Source organism: Staurois parvus, unplaced genomic scaffold (assembly GCF_062004578.1).
Source record: "Staurois parvus isolate SC_StPar_1 unplaced genomic scaffold, SC_StPar_1.0 ptg000029l, whole genome shotgun sequence".
Classification (NCBI taxonomy): Eukaryota; Metazoa; Chordata; class Amphibia; order Anura; family Ranidae; genus Staurois; species Staurois parvus.
The window spans coordinates 9511533-9536779 of record NW_028317825.1 but is presented as its reverse complement, the minus strand read 5'-3'; the positions used below and the strand labels follow the sequence as shown (position 1 = coordinate 9536779).

Sequence of the window (25247 nt, the reverse complement as noted above, 5' to 3'; positions counted from 1 at the left end):
CCCATGTCACCCCACCAAACGCCATGGTCTCTAACATTAGAAAGGGCAATTGGTGGACTTACCCAAGATCATTACATTGTAAAAATGCCAGCCTACTGTTATAAAAAATGCCAAGCCCTTCCATTCTAGAACAGTATATATCAACATCCCCCATTTGTCCCTGACAATGCCCTGTTAAGCCACCAGTACTAATGAATAATGACCAACTCGTCTGTTGCAGAGCCTTTCCTGCTGATATTAATAGAATACCTCTCTATTTGAAATTGAACTCATGATGAGTAAATTAGTAACAATCAGCACAGGATGCTGTAGTTCAGAGTTCCTGTAAGTAAGGAGTGGTTGTGCATATATCTTATTGTCATATGACAAAATTGGATTTTTTGTACTCACTGTAAAACACTTTTCTTGGAGTCTATTGAGGGACACATGAATTCAGAGACTGCTGGGTCATACTACTGCCTACAGAAGGTTTGGACTCTGCAAAAAAAAAAAAAAAAATTATACCAGGCCAGTATAACCCCTCCAACTTCCAGCATGCTTCAGTTTTGTAGCAAAGCAGTACAAAGAGCAAGATAGTAAACCGAAGATTCGGACCTGTGTCCTTCAACTCCAAGAAAAGGATTTTTCTGTGAGTACAAAATGTTTTTTCCATTCTCGGACACAGTAATTCAGAGACCAAAAAACAAAACAAAACTGGGGATGGAGTGCAGCCCAAAGAGCTGCCTGAAGAAAAGCATCAAACTTTCAGATGAGGCCTGAATATCCACCTTTGGAGAATGTGTGAAAAGAAACCCGGGTGGTAGCCTGGCCAAAACGAAGGTTGGTTGATGCTGAAAAGCCCAAGAAGCACTCACAGTGTTAGTGGAGTGTGCCTTGACAGAAAAATGTTGAACCCAATCTTTAAAGTAGTTGTAAAGGCTGAAAGTTTTTTTTACCTTAATGCATACCTCCTGTGTGCAGCAGTTCCCCTCAATACTCACCTGAGCCTCTTTGTGATCCAGCGATGTGAATGAAAGCCTTACTTGTCCCGGGTCTCTGCCTCCTCATTGGCTGAGACAGCAAGTGGGAGCCATTGGCTTCTGCTGCTGTCAATCACAGCCAGTTAGCTAATGAGGAGAGAGGGGGCGGGTCCAAGTGTGGCTCCGTGTGTGAATGGGCAAGCTGCTTGCTGTGGGGGCACCCAACAGACAGGAGGAGCTAGGAGATCCTGTGGAGGACTGAGAAGAGGAGGATCTGGGCTGCTCTGTGCAACACTACGGCACACAGCAGGTAAGCAAATGGAGCAGTGGGTGCCCCCATAGCAAGCTGCTTGCTGTGGGGGCACCCGAGAGACACAAGGAGCCAGGAGAGCCTGCGGGGGACCGAGAAGAGGAGGATCTGGGCTGCTCTGTGCTAAACCACTGCACACAGCAGGTAAGTATAGACATTTTTGTTATATTAAAAAAAAAAACCTTTACAATTGCTTTAAGACCATAGGTTTGGATGATGATCTGCCTGAGCCATCAAGAAATGGTGGGATGAGAAGTCAGTCTGTCTAACATGAGCATGTTGTCCATTGAGAGCACAGTGTGCATGCGCTGGTGATGTCACAGGCTGCTTTACATGTAAATATTTCCTAAATGGTGCACGTTTAGGAGATATTTACAGTACCTAAAAGGTAAGCCTTAACATAGGTTTACCTGTAGGTGTAAATCAACAAAGGGAGTTTACTCCAACTTTAAAGGAGATTTCCTTCTGAACTAGAGACAAGCAGAGTGATTGAAGAGTGATGCCCTGTTTGAGGTTAAAGGCTGAAGGAAGGAGGTTCTTGGCCTCAACTCCACCTTTCCCTGTGTAGAACCAGAAGGAATTCTTTACAGGTTAAGACAGACAGCAAAGACATCCAATCCACAGAGGTGATGGCAACGAAGAAAGCAACCTTGTAAGTGAGAGGAAAGTAGGGAACATCCCTGAGTGGTTCGAAAGATAGTTTTTGAACCACAGAAAAGACTTGATTCATATCCCACAGGGGAGTGCACAGAGGGAGCCATATGGCAAACATCCTGCAAAAAGTTCTTAATCAAAGAGTGGGAAGCCAGCAGTTTCTGGAGAAAGATTGCAAACACAGACATGATTCATGATGGTTGCTAGGGTCAAATGCTGACCGATGCCCACCTGCCAAGATTTGCCCCACTGAGAATTTCTTGGGATGAAAGTTTCTCGGTCTGCACCAAGTGAAGTATACCTTCCATGTTCTGTGAAAGATCTTGCAGGAAGGAGACTTCCTAATTTTTAGAACTGTGGAAATCACTAATTCAGAAATGCCTTTGTTCCTCAGAGCCTTGAATTCAACAGGAACACTGTTGAAGCCAGCATCTGTGAAGCAAGTGGTAAACCTATCCTTAAGACAAAGACCCAGAAACTATGGAGAATCCCATGAAGCATCTGCCAGGAGTCTGATCAGGTTAGAGTACCAAATCTGCTTGGGCCAGTCGGGAGCTATGAGGATCACTGAAATGCCCTCCATCTAGATCCTGCAGACAAGGAAGGAGTTCCACAAAACCACCAGAGCATCCACTGCTTCAGTTAGAGGACCCCTGTACCTGGATGAAAACCTGTCTAGTATTTAGTTGAACCTGGAGGCCAGGAGGTCCACATAAAGCATCCTCTATCTGTGACACAGATCCTGGAACACATTCAAGAGTAGAGGACACTCTCCTGCCACCATTCCTCCCTGATGGTTGACGTGTGCCACTACGGAGGAAAAGCCGATCTGGATAACCATGTACAGACCAGCGACAAAACAGGAATCCTAATTGAAGAAGTGAAAAAAGTAGCACACAAAAAAAGGTTAGACTAGGAGGGTGAAAAGGCATCCAACCTCCCAGGACACAAGTGAAAAACTGAGGCATGCTGGTTGTAGTAGAGATTATCCTGGGCTGGCCCACATTTTTTTTGTTTGCCAGTGTCCAATCCTTCTGTAGGCAGAAATATAACCCAAGTTTCTAAATTCTGTTTCCTTCAATGGATAAGAAAAATAGGATTTTTTTCTTTCACCATAAAATTCTTTTCTCAGATTCTCAGTCCATTGAGGGACACAGCTTTCTCCCCCCATTTTCTAACTTTCCTCTTTGACCTGCTTGCCACCACTGATGAGGTGGGAGGGGTTATAGACTTAAATGGGCAGGCCCTCAGTTTTTATGTGGCTAGTGTCAATTTCTCTAGTAGGCAGCAGTATAACTCCATGTTGCTTAAATACCATCAAGTTGTGTCTCTCAATGGGTTTTCTGGTGGGTGTACAAATCATTCTCAATCATCCATTGACTGACACAGGTTGGTATTATTAAGCAACGGAAGTTCGTCCAAATGGAGTGTTAACTGAGGGGTGGGTTCACCTAAATATCATAGGTGAAGCAGCCTAACAAGATAAAAAGGCAAAACAAGGGGAAAACATGGGCATTAAACAGAACTCTGGCTACAGCTAGCAAAAGCTGAGGTAGATATATCTACCTTATAAAATCTATACAATTTGCAAACAGAAAAACAGGCTGTAGCCTTACAGATCTGAGTCACAGAGGCCTGATAATGAAAAGCCCAAGAGATACTCATTGCTCTAGCTGAGTAAGCTTTAATGGGAAAAGGAGGCACTTTATCTCTCAACTCATGCCTGCGCAACAATCTGTCAAATCCACTTTGTGGATGTGGAAGTTGGAGAACCTCCTTCTGGAATAGAAATTTGTCAATAGACAAAGATTCAATTTGTACAAAATAATCAGTGGCTGAGAGTTAAAACCTCAAGAGAAAACCTCAAGAGAGATCTTCTTGGGATGAAATATAGTTTGACACAAAACTACATACACACACTACAACGTACTACAAAAACATAACAAGACACTTAATTGAGGTAAAATGCAGAGACCACCTTAGGCAAAAAAGTCCTTAGGTGCAAAACAACCTTGGCAAATAGGGCTCCTTACAGGATAATGCTGACAAACAGGAGACACATCTAGCTGACGTTATGGCCACATGGAGCGCTACCATACAGGATAACAGCTTTAAAGTAATGGCCTTATAACCAGGTTTAAGGGGGGGTGGGGTTGTAACACTGACAATACTATGTTTAAATTCAAATTAAATATGAATTTGTAAATTAGTGGCAAGGTGGCATTGAAAAAGAAGACAGGGCAGATGCCGGACCCTTGACAGTACTAAAGTCCAAGTATGCTCTACCCCTCAGCTAAAGGAAAGAAAGAATGCAGCACACTGAAAAGGTATATGGGGAAACCCCAAAGCTTCAGAACAGCAAAAAAAATGCTTTCATTTGATTATGGATCTTGTGAGAAGTAGATTTATGAGCTTAAAGTATGGTCAGGATAATAGAATCCCCAATGGCTGTGTATCTCGGAAGCTGGGCTTCAACAACCCAACTGTCAAAACCGTTGAACAAGAAGCAGGATGGAAGATTGCTGTCCGGGAAAGTCGATCTGGCAGAGGCTACGAAGCGTTGGCTAACAGACGTCCAATGTAGGTGTACCACTCTGTGCAAAGTCAATCTAGAGTTATGAAAATAACTGGAATGTCCTTACTTTCAATGCTAGGAAGCAGATAAGGTAGTACAGGAAATGCTTATATCAGGGCATAGAGATCCTACAGCACAAGGCATCCAAGTATCTGTTTTCAGATCCTTGCTCTGGAGACAAATCTGTCCAGCTTCTTGCTTAACTGAGATGCTAGCAAATCCACATCTAGTGTTCCCCAAGGCCAGACACATCCTGAAACACCTCTAGATGGAGAGACCATTCCCCTTAGTCCAGATACTATCTCACTAGGAAATCTGCAGCCAGCTCTCCAACTGAGGAATGTGCACCATGCAGATCAGTGGAAAATGAAGCTTGCCCAGGACAGGATGGACTCTACTCCCATTGCCATCGCCATACTCCTGGTGACCCCTGATGTAAGCCAAAGCTGTGGCATTTTCAGACTGGACCCGAACCAGATGTCTGACCAGAAGGGGGATCCAATGCAGCAATATATTGCTTGCAACTCCAGAATGTTGACTGAAAGTTTGGATTCCAACCCTAAACAGACAAACATGAACAAACAGATGCTCCAGACTCCATACATCCTGCCACCCAATTCCAGAAGGCAGTCTTGCAATATTAAGGAAAAAAAGACCTGCACTTTAAGAATGCAAGGGAAAGAAAGCATCACAACAGAGACATCTTGGTTTGAGCATGTAAACCATGTTTTCCAGAGAAAGATTGGACTTTTCAAACCCTGTGAGGAATGGGCAAAATGGATCTGCTTTAAAGGTGGATATCATCAATATCAGCATAGGCAGCTCCACAGGGAAGACTGATGACAAGATGGAAACTGCAAAACCTGCCCTGCAGGTTTGTCAGCTTCTCCAGGGGTAGTGAAACTTTGTGTAAAAGGTATCCAGGTGAAGGTCCAAGTAATCCAACACTTCCAACACTTCAGCAAAATCAGAAATGACTTATTGATGTTCAGGATCTATCTAAAGTTCTTCCAGATCCAGAGCATGATTAACAGAGTGGAATCTAAGGTCTGAAAGGTCTCTTTGTGATGAAAAAAGGAATTAATAAAAAACAGACTTAAGCTCAACCTCAATGCATCAATTCTATAGTGTATCCCTACATAAGTGAAAGTCCCAGTAAACCACTTGACACATGTAAAGGTTAGAATGAAAATAATTGTTTTTTTGAAAAACCTAGACTATACAAAAACCTACTAATTGATAAAACCATAATTGTCCAATTATTACAAAATTCCAACCATAGCAGCTGCAGGAAAAATTATCAGCATCACCTCCCAATAAAGAACAACATACACAAATTAAATCCTAATATATACAGTTAGGTCCATATATATTTGGACACAGGCACAATTTTAGTTTTTGTTTCAGGTATTTACCAAAATATATTCAAGCGATATTTATAAAATGGATAGGGGCTGAAAGTGCACACTCTCAGGTTTAATTTGAGGGTATGTACATCCAAATTGGAGGAAGGATTTAGGAATTACAGCTCTTAAGAGTAGCCCCCCTTTTTTTCAATCCATTATATATACTATACTACTACTACTACTATAGCTTGAATATGTTTTGGTAAATACCTGAAAACAAATAAAATTGTGCCTGTGTCCAAATATATAACTGTATACCCCAGTTGGGAGGCATAGTCCATAAGAATTATATAACTATATCTCTTTGCAATGATCATAATTCCTTCGAGATGAAGAAGGCCGAGAACTAGATGCAAGCTTTGTGAATAATCTAGGGACCAAAGAAAGGCAGAAGAAAGAGCTGTTAGCTCATAATGGTGGTCAGCCACAGCAAATCAAAGAAAACACTGGTGACCAAGAAAGGCAGGAATGTTTAAATGTGCATTCCTTTTGAAGATGAATGCTAGAAGGCAATAACTGCCCAAAAAGATTCCATCCAAAATATTTGTGGGAGTATGAATATATTGATGGGAGAAAGGCCTCCTTTGGGTTTTGGAACTGCAAACAGGTATGTATAAAATTAGGAATAAATACCCTTCTGTGTATAGTAGATATTTATGCTTGTAATTAAATTCAGGGACAAATCCTGGAGAAGTTGTCAAAAGAAATGCTATAGACTTTTAAAATACCCTATATTACAAAGCAGACGACAAGTATGCCAGCCAACCAGGTAATTTTCTCCTTTACACATCAATCACACTGACTGAGGTACCAATACCATCATGGTGCATGTAAAGTACTAATACAATGTGTTTGCAGATTACATTCACATTTCCCCCAACAGTACTCCAGGGACTAAGATGAATTGACAACTGGTATAGGTAGTAGGACTAAACGTCTTCCAACCTGATTAGGTTTGAGTAAAACCCTTCTGTTATAGAAAGGGAACAATAACACTCAGGTTCAACAATCTTTAAATGGCTATGTTTGAGAGACTATCTCTCTCACTGAAGAGTTACCTGAGCAACCTTCCCAGATCTCCACAAAGGCCATCACGTCACCTACCTGAGATGGAGCTGGTGGGGCAGACCTTCATGCTGAAGCAGATATTGCTGCAGATTCTTGGATTGCCTTCTCAGAAGTCAAGAAAGTGAAAGAAGACTTGTGAGTCCAGGAACTAAAAACAGTACTTGGAGGAACAAAAACAATGTTTTAATGTAGGATAGGAAGGTGTCAACCTGCTCTGTGGATCCATATGTGTACATAGGTGGGGTGATTGATTACTCTCATCACTGTAGACCTTTTAATGATAATGAAGAGTCAAACAAACGGTCTCCCATGAAGAGTAACCTTAACAAGCTGTCTTACACTGTTGCTCTACTCTTAAGCCAGATTGCTCTGCGAATCTGAACCAAAGAAAGGGTTTCCTGAGACAGAAGATGACCAAGTAGTCCATCACACAATAATTGTGATGCAACAGTATTTGGTCACCATAGTCAATAAAATGAGGACCAACGCCAGCAGCCACCTGATCCCTACATAGAGATATGGACCAAGTAGCTAAAGTCTAGGAAGTGAGATCTGTAGCTAACAAAGGTTGAAGGATTGATGCAACTAAATAGTAGGAAAGAACTAGCTTTTTATCAGAAGGGTCCTTAAATGACAGAGCATCCTCGATAGGGATGGCCTGAGCCTTGATAAGACGAGGCACTGGAGCGTTAAACTCAGGGGGAGTAGACCATTTCTTGACATCATTTTCTGGAAAGGGGTAAAGTGTATAGAATCATTTAGAAACAAGCAATTGCTTGTCCAGGAATATCCAACATATTTAAAAAATGTATTGAATAGGGAAAGAGAAAAAACTCAGGCACTTTCTGGTTTCTGAAGAACAAGATTACACACTGTAGTAGGTAAAGTAACGGGAGAATCCTAAGTTTAAGGCCTTGTTCCCATGGGGGAATATGAATCTGTGCCCTGTGTGAGGTCTGTGTATACCTGCTTGGGGATGCACAGGTGTCCTATGCATCCCCATGCAGGTAGTGCTATAGCTATCAATTGAGACACTAAAGTGGAATACACAGCCTCGACTAAAAAATAAACAGTTTTGTACTGGTTCTGTGACACAAACAATAACTGCTGGTGGGGTCTTTTCCTTCTCCAGGGAAGGAAGAATTACTATATGGGGGATGAATTACTATATGGGGGATGAATTACTATGGGGGATGAATTACTATATGGGGGATGAATTACTATATGGGGGATGAATTACTATGGGGGATGAATTACTATATGGGGGATGAATTACTATGGGGGATGAATTACTATATGGGGGATGAATTAATATGGGGGATGAATTACTATATGGGGGATGAATTACTATATGGGGGATAAATTACTATATGGGGGATTAATTACTATGTGGGGGATGAATTACTATGGGGGATGAATTACTATATGGGGGATGAATTACTATATGGGGGGATGAATTACTATGGGGGATGAATTACTATATGGGGGATGAATTACTATGGGGGACGAATTACTATATGGGGGACGAATTACTATATGGGGGACGAATTACTATGGGGGACGAATTACTATGGGGGATGAATTACTATATGGGGGATTAATTACTATGCTTACTATGGGGGAATATTACTATACTTACTATGGATGACACATACACATCATTCATCTACTCTTGGTCCGGCCCCCCGGGTCCAAGATATGAACCCATTGCGGCCCTCAAGTCAAAAAGTTTGCCCACCCATGGTATAGACTGTGTCTGAGCTGCTGAGAATGCAGATAAATATACAGCAGAGCTTTGGTACAATAAAGAAAAGCAGCTGGCTAGATTCTCAGACAACTGTCTCAGGTACCTCAGACCATTTTTAATAGGTGTACTAAGCTTTTAACAGGCAAAAACTGAGTAAATAAGGTTATTACTTTTACAGTCATATGTTATTTATTTAATAAAACACAGATGTGTCTCAAAAACAAGAATGTCTTAAAAAAAGTTGCAATATTTCATTAAGTAGGATTGTCTTGTAATGTGGAGTTTTCATTTCTCTTCTCCTGTTCCCAGATTATACAGCTGCCACTCAGTGGAGGAATCAGCATCATGTTCTTCCTGCCTCTTACGGTAACCCAGAACCTTACCCTGATTGAAGAGGGTTTAACATCTGAATTTGTCCATGATATAGACCAGGCGTTACAATCGGTCACCATGAAGCTTAGTGTACCAAAAATGAAGCTGGACTACGAGGCAGAACTTGGTAGCGCATTTGCAGATATGAGTAGGTTGTTTTTTTTTTTTATAAATTTGAAAGTTTCTTACAAAACTTTTTAAACTATACTACGTGGTACATTTTATATTATGTATTTAACTCCTCACAGCACTTGCTGAAATACAGAAGGTTCTCATCTGACTTGTAACAGTATTCAGATAATGAGCAACCAATTAGGTGTGTGTGTGGTGGGGGTCGGTGGTGGTGCCTTAACCTCTGCAGATATTGGTCTTCAAAGTCAGTATTTGCATAGATACAGTACCTATGCAGGCTGAAGATGTTTTTTAAAGGAGATGCGTGGACGTATTAAAAAACAAACATACATACTCACCTCCATGCTGCAGCATTGGTCTGATACTGCAGCATTGGTCTGATGCTGCAGCTGTCCCCGGCTCTAAGCTGGAGAACTGAGCAATCACATGACTGCTGATCCCTCAGTTCACGGTTTTCCTGGAGCAGACATCGGTGACTGTCAGTCACTCACAGTCCAGCACTCACTGTAATGCCAGGCTGGAGAGGGGGCACGAGCAGCTGCTCAGGGTCTAAGCAATGTGTAACTTGTATGTCTGATTTGCAACTAAATTCCCCATAACAATTTTCTACACATAATGCAAAAAACAAAATTGGATGCTTGAAGAATGCTGAAGACCTCAACTTTCCAAAGCTCATTAGTATCACGCAGTAGTATTGCAAATAAAAACACAAATATGTACAGTATCTCACAGAAGTGAGTACACCCCTCACATTTTTGTAAATATTTTATTATATCTTTTCATGTGACAACACTGAAGAAATGACACTTTGCTACAATGTAAAGTAGTGCGTGTACAGCTTGTATAACAGTGTAAATTTGCGGTCTCCTCAAAATAACTCCACACACAGCCATTAATGTCTAAACCACTGGCAACAAAAGTGAGTACACCCCTAAGTGAAAATGTCCATATTGGGCCTAATTAGCCATTTTCTCTCCCCAGTGTCATGTGATTTGGTAGTGTTACAAGGTCTCAGGTGTGAATGGGTAGCAGGTGTGTTAAATTTGGTGTTATCGCTTTCACTCTCTCATACTGGTCACTGGAAGTTCAACATGGCACCTCATGACAAAGAACTCTCTGAGGATCTGAAAAAAAAATTGTTGCTCTACCCAAAGATGGCCTAGTCTATAAGAAGATTGGCAAGACCCTGAAACAAAACTGCAGCACGGTGGCCAAGACAATACAGCGATTTAAGAGGACAGGTTCCACTCAGAACAGGCCACGCCATGGTCGACCAAAGAGTTGAGTGCACATGCTCAGCATCATATCCAGAGGTTGTCTTTGGGAAATAGACGTATGAGTGCTGCCAGCATTGCTGCAGAGGTTGAAGGGGTGGGGGGTCAGCCTGTCAGTGCTCAGACCATACGCAGCACACTGCATCAAATTGGTCTGCATGGCTGTCATCCCAGAAGGAAGCCTCTTCTAAAGAGGTTGCACAAGAAAGCCCGCAAATAGTTTGCTGAAGACAAGCAGACTAAGGATTTGGATTACTGGAACAATGTCCTGTGGTCTGATGAGAACAAGATAAATGTATTTGGTTCAAATGGTGTGGTTCAAATGCTGTGTTCAAGCATGTGGCAGCAACCAGGTGAGGAGTACAAAGACAAATGTGTCTTGCCTACAGTCAAGCATGGTGGTGGGAGTGTCATGGTCTGGGGCTGCATGAGTATTCCAACATGATAACGACCCCAAACACACCTCCAAGACGACCACTGCCTTGCTAAAGAAGCTGAGGGTAAAGGTGATGGACTGGCCAAGCATGTCTCCAGACCTAAACCCTATTGAGCATCTGTGGGGCATCCTCAAACGCAAGGTGGAGAAGTGCAAGATCTCTAACATCCACCAGCTCCATGATGTCGTCATGAAAGAGTGGAAGAGGACTCCAGTGGCAACCTGTGAAGCTCTGGTGAACTCCATGCCCAAGAGGGTTAAGGCAGTGCCAGAAAATAATGGTGGCCACACAAAATATTGACACTTTGGGCCCAATTTGGACATTTACACTTAGGGGTGTACTCACTTTTGTTGCCAGCGGTGTAGACATCAATGGCTCTGTGTTGAGTTATTTTGAGGGGACAGCAAATTTACACTGTTATACAAGCTGTACACTCACTACTTTACATTGTAGCAAAGTGTCATTTCTTCAGTGTTGTCACATGAAAAGACATAATAAAATATTTACAAAAATGTGAGGGGTATGCTCACTTCTGTGAGATACTATATATCTTGTATGCATATATTTCAATTTATTGTTTGTAATATACTACATAAAATATATACAAATGTGGGCTTATTAAAAGGGAAATGTTATCCTAAATGCTAAATCACAGTAGGCAGATGCATACTGTATATAGCAACTTTTTTGCCACGCGCAAAGATTCCTAATACAGTGTGCAAACATTTATGATCCACCTACTCATACTGTGGTATAGTATACAGATGCACAAAATAGATAGAACAACCCTATATACACCATGCCACTGTTTTTGGACTCTAGTGTCCATAACAACGTTAGTTGCTTGACCTCTCTTTCCCCTGTAAGCCCTCCTGTGTTGACCTCTGCTCCTCTTAGTTTACCAAGATGGCAGAACCAATTGAAACCTGATTTTAACTGTCAGTTGGCCTGTGGCAACTAAATATGAACACAGATTTTATGTAACAGTTTTAAATAAAAAAAATTACAGTTAATGACTTTATTGGTATAAATGGGTAAATTTATATTTTTTGTCTGAATGTGTTTTTTTTTTTTAATGAAGCAATAGCAAAGTGCAATAAGTCAACAACCACAATTCATCTTCTGCCAATACGACAATGAATGAAACATGACTCAAACTATGCACTTCAAAGCCTGTTCCTTACCACATTGCAATAATAGAAAATCCTATATGGATCTGTTATGAGCAATGTAATGTTTAAGCAGGAGGAAAATTCTGCTTTGGTACATCATGGCCTCATTACAGGTTAGCTTGATCTGACCCAGAATGTGAAGTGATGTATAAAGTTTTACTCAAACAATAATAAGAAACAGGAAAATGTCACCATGTGTCTAAATTTGGTCTAATGTATTGTAATTTTTATTCTCTTTAGAGCTCCAGCCACTCTTCTTAACTCCAGACTTCAGTAAAATTTCTTCCAAATCTGTGAAGGTCACTCAGGCTGTTCACAAGGTTGTAATGGAACTAAATGAAGATGGAAGAGAGGAATCACCGAAGGTGGATCCCAAGCAGATCAATTACTTCCCTCTAGAGTTCCATTTGGATCACCCATTCATCTTTGTACTTCGTGCTGATGATAACGGTGCGCTCCTGTTTATTGGAAAAGTCATGAATCCTAAAGGACTTTCACGCTAATCTTGCTGCATTTTATGCAAATGATATAAATTGAATGAATTATGGATTCTATTGGCAGCCACAGGATGAACTGGTTGAGTACTCTTGCCTTCTAATCAGAAACTAGAATCCCCCTGAAGAACCGGGTTAACACAATGAGTTCAGCCTCAGATTCTCCCTCAATGCACTGTATAAAACTAGTTTTCCATAGATTAGATGTCTAGTTGGGAACTGTATAGACTGATATAATATGAAATAGAAAACAGCAAGTATACAAAGTCTATTCAAAAAAACATTGAAAGGAACAATTAATGTGTGCAAAAACCCATAACATCCAATCAGAATTTACTACAGCCAATAAAAATGATTGCCGCTTGGCTGCTACAGGTCAAGGCACGTTGCATAGTTTCTTTGCCTTATTGAAAATGCCTGTTAGCTTTTTTTTTGTTAAGTGCAAGGCATGTTACATGTATATGTATTAAATCTATCAAGAAGTAATAACTATTAACTAACAAACAACCTAACCCTGTAACTCTACTTCAGAACCTTCCTATTCTGAGAATTCATAAACACTTGCTGTTTTAGGCAACTTCATTTTTTGGGGCCTTTCTGGTTATAAGTCTATAAGTCTCTTTATCAAATAGCCCATCATATCTATAATTGAATTCTGCTTCCTCTAAAAGAGTATCTTCTACTTACCTTAACTGAGTCTGTATACATCTTCTAAGAAAATCACAAAGACAATCTTATTTCAATAAAAATAGGGGGAAAAACACAACTTGTTGGGTGCCCTTCAAATGATGTAGGAGAAAACAATTCTCATCTAATTGAGTACTTGCCTTGTATCTTGTTTTTTTGAGAAAAATATAGAATAATAACTCTGTACTCCCTTTAGCTGAACCAGTTTTCTGTTATATAATTCTATTCCTTCAAAGTGGTGAGGTCCCAGCTGAGCTCTTCTCTGCTATATGCCAGAACAATCCATTGCAATAAAGTACATTTTACTTATTGCTCAGGAATCATGTCTCTCTTGCTTCATTCCATCAATGGAATAATAACCCAGTATTGGAGCTATGTAGTTTATTAAAATAATTAATGCACAGGGAATAGCACCTTTAGTGGATGGCATAACAAGTCTAATTAGTCAAGAATGTTCTCTTAACAGTTGTTTCACAAAGATACATTAACTTCCAGTGTGTCGCGGGAGTTTCCGAGTGCTGACAGATGCAGATATCTAACTACACATCTGTTATGAAATAATGGGTTTCATTTATAAAAGCTTGCTCAAGAAAATGGTGGTATTACCTATAGCAACCAGTGAAAATAAGATATTTAAGAAGACTTTTTTTGTGTATGGTCAACACTCTAATTTTGAATTACTATTTAGTTTAAAAGAAAAAACTGATTATTACCAAGGTTTAGAAGCACAAGCACAGCTAGGTGTTTTCCAGAAGTGCCTGTTGAATGTTTGTCTTCAGAATAACTGATTTAGGCATTGAAAAATGGAATTTATTTTTATGTGCCATGTCCCCCTGGCTTTTAGAATTAGTTTGGCCCTGCTTAGAGCAAGATTGCTTTAAAAATTTGATGACAGTTCAAATTTGATGACAGTTCAAATCTGGTGTTTTAATCCCTAGCTGTAGCATTTTCTCTCCAGTGAAGCATCCATTCCAGGGAGCTCCTGCAGACACGTCTTCATTTCATGCAGCTCTTGGATTAAGCAATGGTCGGGTCCATAATGCAAACAAAGTATATGCTGAGCTCTCACAATAGTACTCAATGCATCTGCCACACTGCACCTAAAATGAAAATCACGCATAGTAATCCCAACAAATAAAATGGCTGGCAAATTATTGAATGCTCACAACACTTACCCATTAAATAGGATCTGTGCCAGCTTAAACAATTCATGTCCAACTTCTAAACTGGAGGCTCCAAAACGCTGTGTCACAATCTGGATACTTTTTTTAAGATGCCTTGCTGCTGTGACCCAATCACCTACAAATCACAGTTCAAAGTAAGTTTTGAAGAAGACAAGTTGTTATATAGTCATACAGAAATATAAGAAAGTACCTCTTGATGCTTCACCCTGTGCCAAATGATCAAAAATCTCGCCAACCAACATATGATTGTTCGAAAGAAATTCACTGGCTTCAGATAAACAAGACGTTAGCAGTCCTATTGCCACATCTGTAGATAAAAATATAAGGTGTACTAGTTTACATCAATAGGACACAGCTTCTCCACACTGTATACAACTGTGTTCTCAGGCTGAAAATATAATCAGCTCTGGTTTAATGGGAAGGAAGAATGTAATTTTAAAATGAAATGTTGCTAGAGGTACTGAGGTTAGCATTTCTAACCTTGAAACGTAATAGGAGAGAAACTAGTAAAACTAGCCTGACACCTGAAGCTGCTGACAGGAGAATATTACAGAAAGTAACTCCACTTTGTTGAGCAGAAAAAAAAAACAATCCCTTCTGGGTCATCTATGTACTTGGCTAGAATGTTTTGTGTTTTCAAATGCTTGCAGAGTCCTAACTTTTTTTGTTATGAAGAAAAAGCGGCTTGCTCCATTATAGGGTTGTTCAGTGTGTGGCAATCACTGTCTCCCATCTGAAAATGTGATTGGGGGGGTGTTATTTTTTGTCATGGCCATGATGCAAAACATCAGGGCTGTAACTTGTGTACAGACCTGAGCAGCTGCTTGTCTGGGTTTAGGTGGGCAGTCAAGGGTCTTAGCAGTGAAACTGAGGCTCAATTGCCTGCTTTTATTGCCCCCCTGGCTGTCCCTTGTGAATGAGCCCTTGGTCTTTGCAAGACTGATTCCTAAATAGGTCTGGTTCGATAAAACCACTTACTTTTTTTTAATGAAAGTGGAATTCCCTTTTAAGTTGTAGGACAGTGAAAATAGAAGGATTTCCTGCATGACCATGGGACATCCCCAAGCAATACAGCTGAGGAGTGGCCAACTCAAAGAGTGGCTTGAAGCACCTTACGGCTGAAGCTGGCATCAACAGAGGCCTGAACAGTCACCTAATAAAACTTCAGAAATATGTGGAGAGTCAGCCTTGGGGCAGGGTTTAGAGGGGGTTAATTGTAGAGGACAGGTACTTCCCATACAATCCAGCTTATTAATCAGGCAAACAGAGAGAGGGCTGTTAGTGTCTACAGAGGGGTGACCTGTGTGTAGCCTGGATTTTACTGGAAGATTTACTTGACTGAAACTCAGCTGGTTGATGAGCTTGCCTTTTTGCATTTTGAATATGTGCGGAAATTGAGCACATTTATTTATTTATTTCAGGTACTTGTATAGCGCCGTCAATTTACGCAGTGCTTTACATATATATATAGTCCATTCACATCAATCTCTAACCCTCAAGGGGCGTACAATATAAGGTCCCTAACTCACATTCATACATATTAGGGCCAATTTAGACAGGAACCAATTAACCTCCCAGATAACACTCTTTGGAGTGTGAGAGGAAACCGGAATACCCGGAGAAAACCCACGCAGGCACAGGGAGAACATGCAAACTCCAGGCAGGTGGTGCCTTGGTTGGAATTCGAACCAATGACCCTTGTTCTGCCAGACGAAAGTGCTAACCATTTAGCCACTGTGCTGGCCATACTTCTGTTAGGACTGTGTACTGCACTGATAAGAAGCTGCACCCATTTTGCTTGAGTTGAAGCAGAAGACCAAGCCTGTTGTTTGTGTTTGCTTACAAAAGAAGTTTTAAAGAGCAACTCCACTTTTGTTGAGAAAAAAACATTCCCCTCTGCGTGATGCACATTGCAGGGATTTTAACAAACTTTGTTGCAAATTCCTAGTTTTTGTTATTCTAAAGAGAGAGTGGTTTGTCTGTGTGCATGTGCAGAGTGAATGTAATGGGAGTGGTTTCATAATTATTAACCACTTTTTCTTTTTTCATTTTCTTTAGATTTACCTTCAACTATGTAGTGCAAGGGCCTGCCTGATTGCATACAAACGGAAAGAGTTTGTTTCACCTAATATTATATGGCTTTGGTAAATCTAAAGGAAAATTGTACAAAAAAAATTGTTTAATAATGTATGTCCAACCTTAATTCTGACCTGTGAACTCTGCATAACATACTCCTAGTGAATACTATTAGGAGTGAATACCCTTTAGGTATGGATTGGGCTAGTCCTCAAAAAGTGCACAATGAAGCTGTGCATGGATAGGAAAAGTCCTGTTTGACTTAGCCAGCCGCTTAGCTAACCTCTTAACCAGCCTCAGTTGGGCTTACAGTATTTGGCTGTGGAGAATCAGATGCTGCTAAACAAAATACTAGCTTGAGCTTCATAAAATGCAGGCGAAGGAAAATCCTCTGAGGTCTCCGCTATGAAATCATGGTCTTCAATATTTACCACCATATTATCCTCAAGTAAAGGAGGTTCCACCTCTGATATCTGAGCAGGGTCAGGGGACAACAGGATTTTTTGTTATTCACCGTAAAATCCCTCACTCTGAGTTCATTGATGGACACATCTGCTTTTTCTATATCCATAACCAAACAGGGTTTTATAGCCCCACCTACAGGAGTAGAACACTATGCAGAAAAAACCACGGCACCTCCTATAGGCAGTCCTCTCTGGGCATAAAACCCCCTCTCTGCTATAGGCTTCCAGTCAGTAACAAGCAGTGTCAACAGAGAAAACTCAGAGAAATTCATTCTATGGTAAGAAAAAATACTGTTTCCCCTGACCCTGTTCAGAATAACTATAACCAAACAGGGATGTCCCCAAGCAGTGCCACAATGAGGGGTGGGAAAACCAACTAATGGAAAGAAACCAGGGGCAAAAAGCCAAAACACCAAACCAACTAAGAGATGCCCAACAGTCCTAAAAACAGCCGCCTGTAAAACCTTGCAGCCAAAACCAGCATCAGTAGATGGCAACACTTCAACTATAGAGAACTTAGTAAACAAGCATAGCTGACCAGGAATTATCTTAACAATTTTAAGAAACAGATGCCTGAAGTCAAAATGCCCAGAAGGCACTATCTGCCAAGGGAAATGCACCTTCCAGGGGAAGGGAAATTCCCGCCCCTTAATGGCATACGCTGGCATAATCATCTACAAATACAACGGGAAATTATGGCAGCAGAGGCCACCTTCCCTTCTGTCCGAGAACACAAAGAAAATCAGACCTCCAAAAGCAGCTGTCACCAAAAGGTACACATGGAATGCAGAGCTACCTCCTTAAGGTGTGATGACCGAGACACAGACAAGGAAGGACAATGGCCCTAATCAAGTGAAAATCCAACACCCCTGTCAGAATAAAAGGAGTGTGTCGAAGCATCACCTTGTCCAAAATCAGCGAAGGTGGCTTACAAAGCAAAACCGCAAACTCCGGGACCCACTGGGCCAAGGTGACAGCAAGCAGGAAAGCAATTTCCTGTGAAAGCGGAAGAAAAGGAATATCCTGAATGCTCTCGAAAGGTGGCTACTGAGAGCTGACAGCACCAATTGCAATTGCCACAGCGGCAGCAGGGAGTGCACAGGGTACCACAGGATGAGCCCCCTGGCTAAAAATGCAACTCAAAGAATGTTTGGCCAAAGAACTGATGATCAACACCATGGTGGAGAAGGGGCAAACCTGGAGCCACCGTGGAGGAGCAAGGATGGAGCCCCAGTGTCGCAGCAAATGACACCAGCTGTCCAGGTGTGATGATAAAGATTCCTGGAGGTAGGCACATGACCCTTTAACATAGCAGTAATCACCAAGTGGGACAACCCCCTTGTCCAGTAGAATGCGGTTGTTAAGATCAGGTCGACAAGGTCAGTGACAGTAAAGTAAAGCGGGGGGGAGACTGGCCCCCAGGACAGACAGTTCTTCCAAATGAAGCAGCTGCCCGGGAGCGACAGCCAGCACCCGCACCACTGCGGCATACCATGGGCGGTGAAGACAGTCCAGGGTCACTACCGTGATTCCTATGGCTTCTATCCTGCGCAGCAAGTGAAGATTGCATCGATCCCCTGCGCTACGATGCATCCAGTGCGTCTGCCAGACTACCAGCTGGAGCGAACCAAAACATAACGGACAGCCATCTGAACAGCGCACTAGGGGAGTCCAGCCCAGCAACAAATGTAGCAATGTGCTCTGAGAGGTATTGGAGACCCAAGAAACCACCCAAAAAACAGGCAAAGATCAACAGACCTCTCAAAGTCCAAGAGAGCAATGTAGTCACTCACGGGAGCCCAAGGGCCAGTTGGGAGCACTGCAAAGCACTGGCATGGATGCAGGAAAGCCGACACTAGCTGCCTGGAGGCCTGAACCCCCCACCTGAACGGAATGGTGGGCACAACACTGTCAACCCCCAGCTGTCAAACAAATGCAGCAGGAAACCTGCAGACTGTCCCCTGTAGAACAATGGCCCGAAGCAAAATGGATCAAGGCCGGACTGGCACCCGTCAATATGCACGTGCTTGGCTGAAAAAGGGAGTGACAGTGAGTAAGATGTGGGCAAGGAAGTCAGGGGCTGGAGCGCTCTGTGCCCATGCCTCCCTAGGCTGTGTGGCAGCAGCTCAACCTGTACTAGGTCACCTTAGTCATCCCAACACAATGGAATCTACAGCTGCAATCCCTGCACCCAGCTGTCACAGAGGTTGGCGGGCAGCAGGGCGAAACACTCACAAGATAGCGGGTGGGTGCAGCGCATCAGTGACTGCCCACTCGAGGAGTGCGCAAGATCTCGGGAGGACCCTGGCCTGCCACATATCCACCTTAGCCACAGGAAAAGAGTGCGGGCGGAATAACCTATGCAGATGCCCACAGTTAAGATGGTGGCTTACCCTGGCCTATAGTGGCAGGCTGCCCAACCGCATGGTGCCAGCACCTGGGGCGGAGGGGGCAGAATTACCCCCTCCTCCACCCGCAGGACTGCTAAGCCTCGAAAAGGACAATTTAAACAGGTGCTAGCGCTGATGCTGCACAACCGAGACCCACCTCAGGCCCACTACCAAACCCCAGGGACAGGGGAGGGGAACACATGGCAAGTAGACTGGAGGTGGCTGCAGCCTACCTCTGGGCAGGGTATAACTGGGTTGTCTCTGGATGAACACAGGGACCACGCATCAACCAGGGGGCACAGGAGGGACTAACCGACATAGGGCAGCACAGTGGCCCCAGGAGGTAAGCCAGTATCTGAGGAAGGAGGGTTAAGGTACAGGAAGCTCAAGCCTGTAGGGAGGCAGAGGAGAACCCCATAGGGACTGACCAACCCAAGGAGTACCCGAGCCCACACCGCATCCTGGGGGAGGAAGGGGGGGCATCTACTTACTGATCCATGCAGAGTGTGCGGGGAAGACTCCCATGACAGATGTTTAACTTGCTGGCCACCCTGATCCAGGCTGGGGCTTTTTTGTGGCCGACCAAGACCGGAGCTGGAGGCCGGCGCGCGCCTGCTGGTGAGACTGGGGTGACCTCTGGATCTAAATTATCCAGCCCGTCGCGCTGCCTGACTGTTGATAGAAGATCTCGGCAGGAAAAAACACCAGGGAAAAATAAACAAGACAAAAGCCATACTCCAGAAGACACTAGGCAGAATGACTGGAAGCCTATAGAAGAGAGGGGATTTTATGCCCAGAGAGGACTGCTCATAGGAGGTGCCAAGTTTTTTTTCTGCCTAGTGTCCTACTCCTGTAGGTGGGGCTATAAAAGCCTGTTTGGTTATGGATATAGAAGAAGCAGTTGTGTCCATCAATGAACGTAAGAGAAAATAGGTTATGTTGTATTTCTGACTTCTGGAAAAAGAAGGTTCTAGAAGTGCCAAAAATGTATTGAAGAATTCAGACATAGTGGCAAAGAAATCTTTTGCCACACAAGCTGTGTCTTGGTGTATGGTTAACAGGGAGCTAGTGTCAGGAGAGGGAAGCGATGTCATAATAAGACAAGGGAATAGCTATTACCCTAAGCGGTGTTTTGGGTTTCCTATACGTCGTGTACAGAATGCATGTTATTCAGCCCTTTTGTCCCAGCTTTCTTGCATCCCTGATCTGCCTTTGCTAAGTGAGAGATTCCCAGTGTGTGCTAAAGAAATGGTGTGCAATAAGGATGGAGTTTTGTGTGTCTGGATATAGGACTCCCAAAAACCCAGGCGCTAACTGTATTCCAGTGGCTGTGTCTTATTAATGCTTGGCAGCAGTAGTGCAGTGACATGCTAATTGTATTTCCTACCTATTACCAGCATATTTTATTCCAGCGTATTTTGAGTTTGAAGAATGCTAGTATGCATGGAGCCTTAGGCAGAACTAATCTCTCATAATTAGGGATGCACTGATATATTGGTGGCCAAAAATTGTGCTATCGGCAAAAAGCCAATAGGAAAAAAGATGCTGGTACATGCAACGTCGCGTCTCAGACTTTCATGCAAAAACACCCCCTAGTGACTTCAATGCAAAATTGTGTCTCATAGACTATCAAGCAAAGTCAAGTCCCTATTGATTTTAATGCAAAAATGCCTCCTAATTACTTCAGTGCAAAATCACGTCTTATAGACTTTCATGCTAAGTCGTGTCCCCCATTGACTTCAATGCCAAAACGCCCCCTAGTTACTTCAAAGCAAAATTGCCAGCCACATTATTTAAATAATAAAAAAAAAAAATTTAAAACTGTCCATTTCGGTTTTTCGCCAAGTGCATCCTGAATTTTCATTTCGGTGCACCACTACTCGGTGCACCACTACATGGAAGACAAAAATAGTGGCAGTAGTCAATATAAAGTGAACAGCAGGTCCGACAGGTACTTCTTACAATGAATATAAGTATGCAGGGGCCTGGCAGCCAATATTTTATTGTGCATCGTGCTCTCACAATTTTAACAAGCCTAAAAGTGGTATGTCTATTATGTGTGGGACCCCTAAAAAGGGATAACATGTACTCCACTTAGCAATAACAATGTACTTAGTCTTAAGATGATGGTAAGTGGTTGACATACACTATATCGCCAAAAGTATTGGGACACCCCTCCAAATCATTGGATTCAGGTGTTCCAATCAACTTCATGGCAACAGGTGTATAAAATCAAGCACCTAGGCATGCACACTGCTTCTACAAATATTTGTGAAAGAATGGGTCGCTTCTCAGGAGCTCATTGAATTCAAGCGTGGTACCGGTACGTTGTCACCTGTGCAATATGTCCATTTGCAAAATTTACTTGTTATAATACTACTAACAGTTGACTATGGAATATTTAATAAAGTGTAAGCAACTGGGAACAATAGCAACTCAGACACCAAGTGGTAGGCCATATAAAATGACAGAGCAGGCTCAGCACATGCTAAAGAGCACAGTGCGCAGAAGTCGTCGACTGTCTGCAGAGTTAATAGCTAAAGACCTCCAAATGTCGTATGGCTTTCAGATTAGCCCAACAACAGTGTGTAGACAGCTTCATGGAATGGGTTTCCATGGGCAAGCAGCTGCATCCAAGTCTTACATCACCAAGTGCAATGCAAAGCGTCGGATGCAGTGGTATAAAGCACACCGCCACTGGATTCTAGAGAAGTGAAGACGTGTTCTCTGGAGTGACGAATCACGCATCTCTGTCTGGCAATCTGATGGACGTGTCTGAGTTTGGCGACTGCCAGGAGAACGGTACTTGCCCGACTGAATTGTGCCAAAGTTTGGTGGAAAAGGGGGGTGGGGGGCGGTTATGGTGTGGGGTTGTTTTTCAGGGTTTGGCCTTGGCCTCTTAGTTCTATTGAAGGGGAACTCTTAAGGCATCAGCATAACAAGACATTTTGGACAATTTCATGCTGCCAACTTTGTGGGAACAGTTTGGGGATGGCCCCTTCCTGTACCAACAAGACTGTGCACCAGTGCACAAAGCAAGGTCCATAAAGACATAGATGAGCAAGTTTTGGGTGGAGGAACTTAACTGGCCTGGGCAGAGTCCTGACCTCAATGCAACAGAACACCTTTGAGATGAAATAGAGCAGAGACTGCAAGCCAGGCCTTCTCGTTCGACATCAGTGCCTTACCTCACAAATGCGTTCTGGAGGAATGGTCAAACATTCCCATAGACACACTCCTAAACCATGTGGACAGCCTTCCCAGAAGAGATGAAGCTGCCATAGCTGCAAAGGGTGGGCCAACTCATCATGAACCCTACGGACTAATACTGGGATGGCATTAAAGTTCACGTGAGTGTATAGGCAGATGTCCCAATACGTTTGGCAATATAGTGTACGTGGGTGGATGCCTTGTATTAATGTAACTTGACCATCCCCAGAATTATGAATTATTTATGAATTTTGACTCTGCAGTGATGGCTATTGAGCCAGAAATGTGAATTCTGCTTTCTGAAGCTAAACTAGTTTATGATATGGTAATATGCATGATGGGCTATTAGTTTGGGAGATGTCGGACTAATGGATGTTAACTGATATAATTACTCAAGCCTGTAAATTAGAATGTTATCCACACATCATTTATGAGGCATTCTGTATGTCTATTGTGGCCAGAAAATCCCTGGAATTTGCCATGCAAAACAAAATCATAGGAACAAGTTGAAAGACTTCATATCCAGAATGGGCTAGAGTTACTGTTGGATTTGGGAATTGCAGAAAGGTTTGAAAGTGTTGGTACAAAGGGAAATAGCATGCTGAACCCAGGCATATTAGATTTTTTGGGACCAAAAGGCCAACAGACACCCCCCCCCCACTTTGAGACATAGGGACACCCCATCACTGTGAAAAAGCCTTGGCAACAGTCTTGGCTTGCTTTTTGAACCATGTCTTTTTACAAAAATATGTTTCTTAGACTTGCAGGTGTAGACTATCTACTGGTAGAGGCGCAATCCTTTTTCTTCTGGGGAGGAAAGTACACTTACTCACTGTGATTTCCCTGATGTACCTATCTGCGGAGAGGCCAAACAGGAGTTTGCTGTCAAAGGGTAACACCTCATGGCATGGGAGCTTAGTTGAACAGCATTTAAGCCAGAGAATCCTGTGCATGTGGATTTAGAGAGCCTCTAACCTCTTATCTACAAATTCTTTGACATGAGAATGACCTCTGTGGGGGCCATAAGGATCCTGTTAGGACAAGAAATAGAAGGACTTACTACAGGAAGTACGCACCTATGAAATAAATTTCCCTTAATAGGGTGAAATGTTTTGGAGAAGTAAAAATCTTCATCTTTTGAGGCCAGTTCCCATACAGGATGAGTTCTACCAGTTAATGGAGAGGGAAGGTCTTGCCTAAATTAGGGAATTTTAGGTACCCCATACTGGATACCTCAGGGTGAGCAGACTTAGCTGCTCTAAAGGTAAATAATGACATACACCTCTAATAAGAGTAGCTATGGTATCCTTTAGGTTGGATGAACTCCCTGTAGCAGGTATGTCACCCTGATCTGATACCTCAGAAAGAGAGGGATCCTCCTCAACTGTCATCTCCTCAAAATCAAAGACAGATTCAGGAAAGGAAGTTGAAGAGGCACAAGTGTGACCCCTGCTATTAATGGCCTTCAAAAAAGTTATAAATTCAGCCCAAAGAAATGTGACATGGTGGCAGAAAATTCTTCTCTAGACTGGTGTGGCTGATGGGCCTACCGAAAGGCCAGAGGAGGCAGGGAGTAAGTGTGGGGACAACGATCACAGGAAATGGTACTGGGGCCTGGAATGAATAAACTACCACCTCCCTTAAAGCTGAGCCTGAACTAGGGAATTTTATCCCAATTTTCCTTAGTTTATGATCTGGCAGGCCTGTAAACCTCTGTAGAAGTACAGAGGGAGGGGAAATGCCTCAGGCCCAAGCACTTATAGGCTGCAGTAACCAAGGTATTGCAATAATAGCCATTTGTAATGTGCCTTCAGCAGAGAGAGCCAGCAGATATTGCCTGTCCAAATTCCCGCCTGCTAAAATGAAGAGGCAGGGGGCGCAGTCGCAGTAACCCCTCTGCTTTCGAGACAGTACAGGCACAGAAAGTGCTTGGCCTGTGCAGATGCAGTATTGCCCGGCTTGTGCAGGTGCACCAGGCACCACATGGTGACACAGTAGTACTGCAACAGACATGCTAGTGACTGAATTTGGAGCCAAGATAAGATTTAACCAAGCAATCTTGGTTGTCTGCTGTGACCATGGAAGGGTGGTTGGCAACTTCCCGTGCTTCCCAAGGGATTCTAAAAGAAAAGGGGCACCTTCAGCCGAATGCTTAATCAATGTCCAGAGTACATACATATATGTCCTGCACAGGAAGTAATTATCAACATTTTCAGCAGGTGATGGGCTTTTTGGTTGATTGGCTGGTTTGGAGGGCAGAGGGAGGATCACCCCAACAGCTACTAAAGAGTAGCTGGCACTGCCCCAGTTATCACAAGGGATGTTGTGGATCCCTTGTAATGGCAATAGAGTTGAATGAAAAAAAAAATGTAAAAAGTTAAATTTAACCACTAGCCTACAGGGCACTTATAACCCCTTCCTGCCCAGGATAATTTCCAGCTTTCAGCGCTGTCACACTTTGAATGACAATTGCACAGTCATGCAACACTGTACCCATATGAAATTTTTATAATTTTTTTGTGACAGATAGAGCTTTATTTTGGTGGTATTTAATCACCTCTGGTTTTTTTTCTTAAACCAAAAACCACTGAAATGTTTGAAAAAAAGTTTTTTCTTAGTTTTTGTTATAAAATTTT

The 25247-nt window shown here is 42.6% G+C and overlaps 2 protein-coding genes across 4 annotated transcripts in view; one reads left to right on the top strand and one right to left on the bottom strand.

Annotated features, from left to right (window-relative positions):
* SERPINF1 (serpin family F member 1) overlaps positions 1-13607 on the top strand; it is a 108770-nt gene extending 95163 nt beyond the window's left edge. For all 3 annotated transcript variants that reach the window (XM_089657737.1, XM_089657747.1, XM_089657756.1), the window contains 2 exons: positions 9029-9239; positions 12347-13607. In XM_089657737.1, coding sequence (XP_089513863.1) covers positions 9029-9239; positions 12347-12609 — 474 coding nt within the window. In that variant the 3' untranslated portion in view covers positions 12610-13607. The remainder of the gene's footprint in view (positions 1-9028; positions 9240-12346) is intronic.
* Positions 11938-25247, bottom strand: part of SMYD4 (SET and MYND domain containing 4) — a 91356-nt gene continuing 78046 nt past the window's right edge. The window contains exons 9-11 of the mRNA XM_089657713.1: positions 14662-14778; positions 14463-14586; positions 11938-14387 (exon numbers count right to left, since the gene is read on the bottom strand). Coding sequence (XP_089513839.1) covers positions 14222-14387; positions 14463-14586; positions 14662-14778 — 407 coding nt within the window. The 3' untranslated portion in view covers positions 11938-14221. The remainder of the gene's footprint in view (positions 14388-14462; positions 14587-14661; positions 14779-25247) is intronic.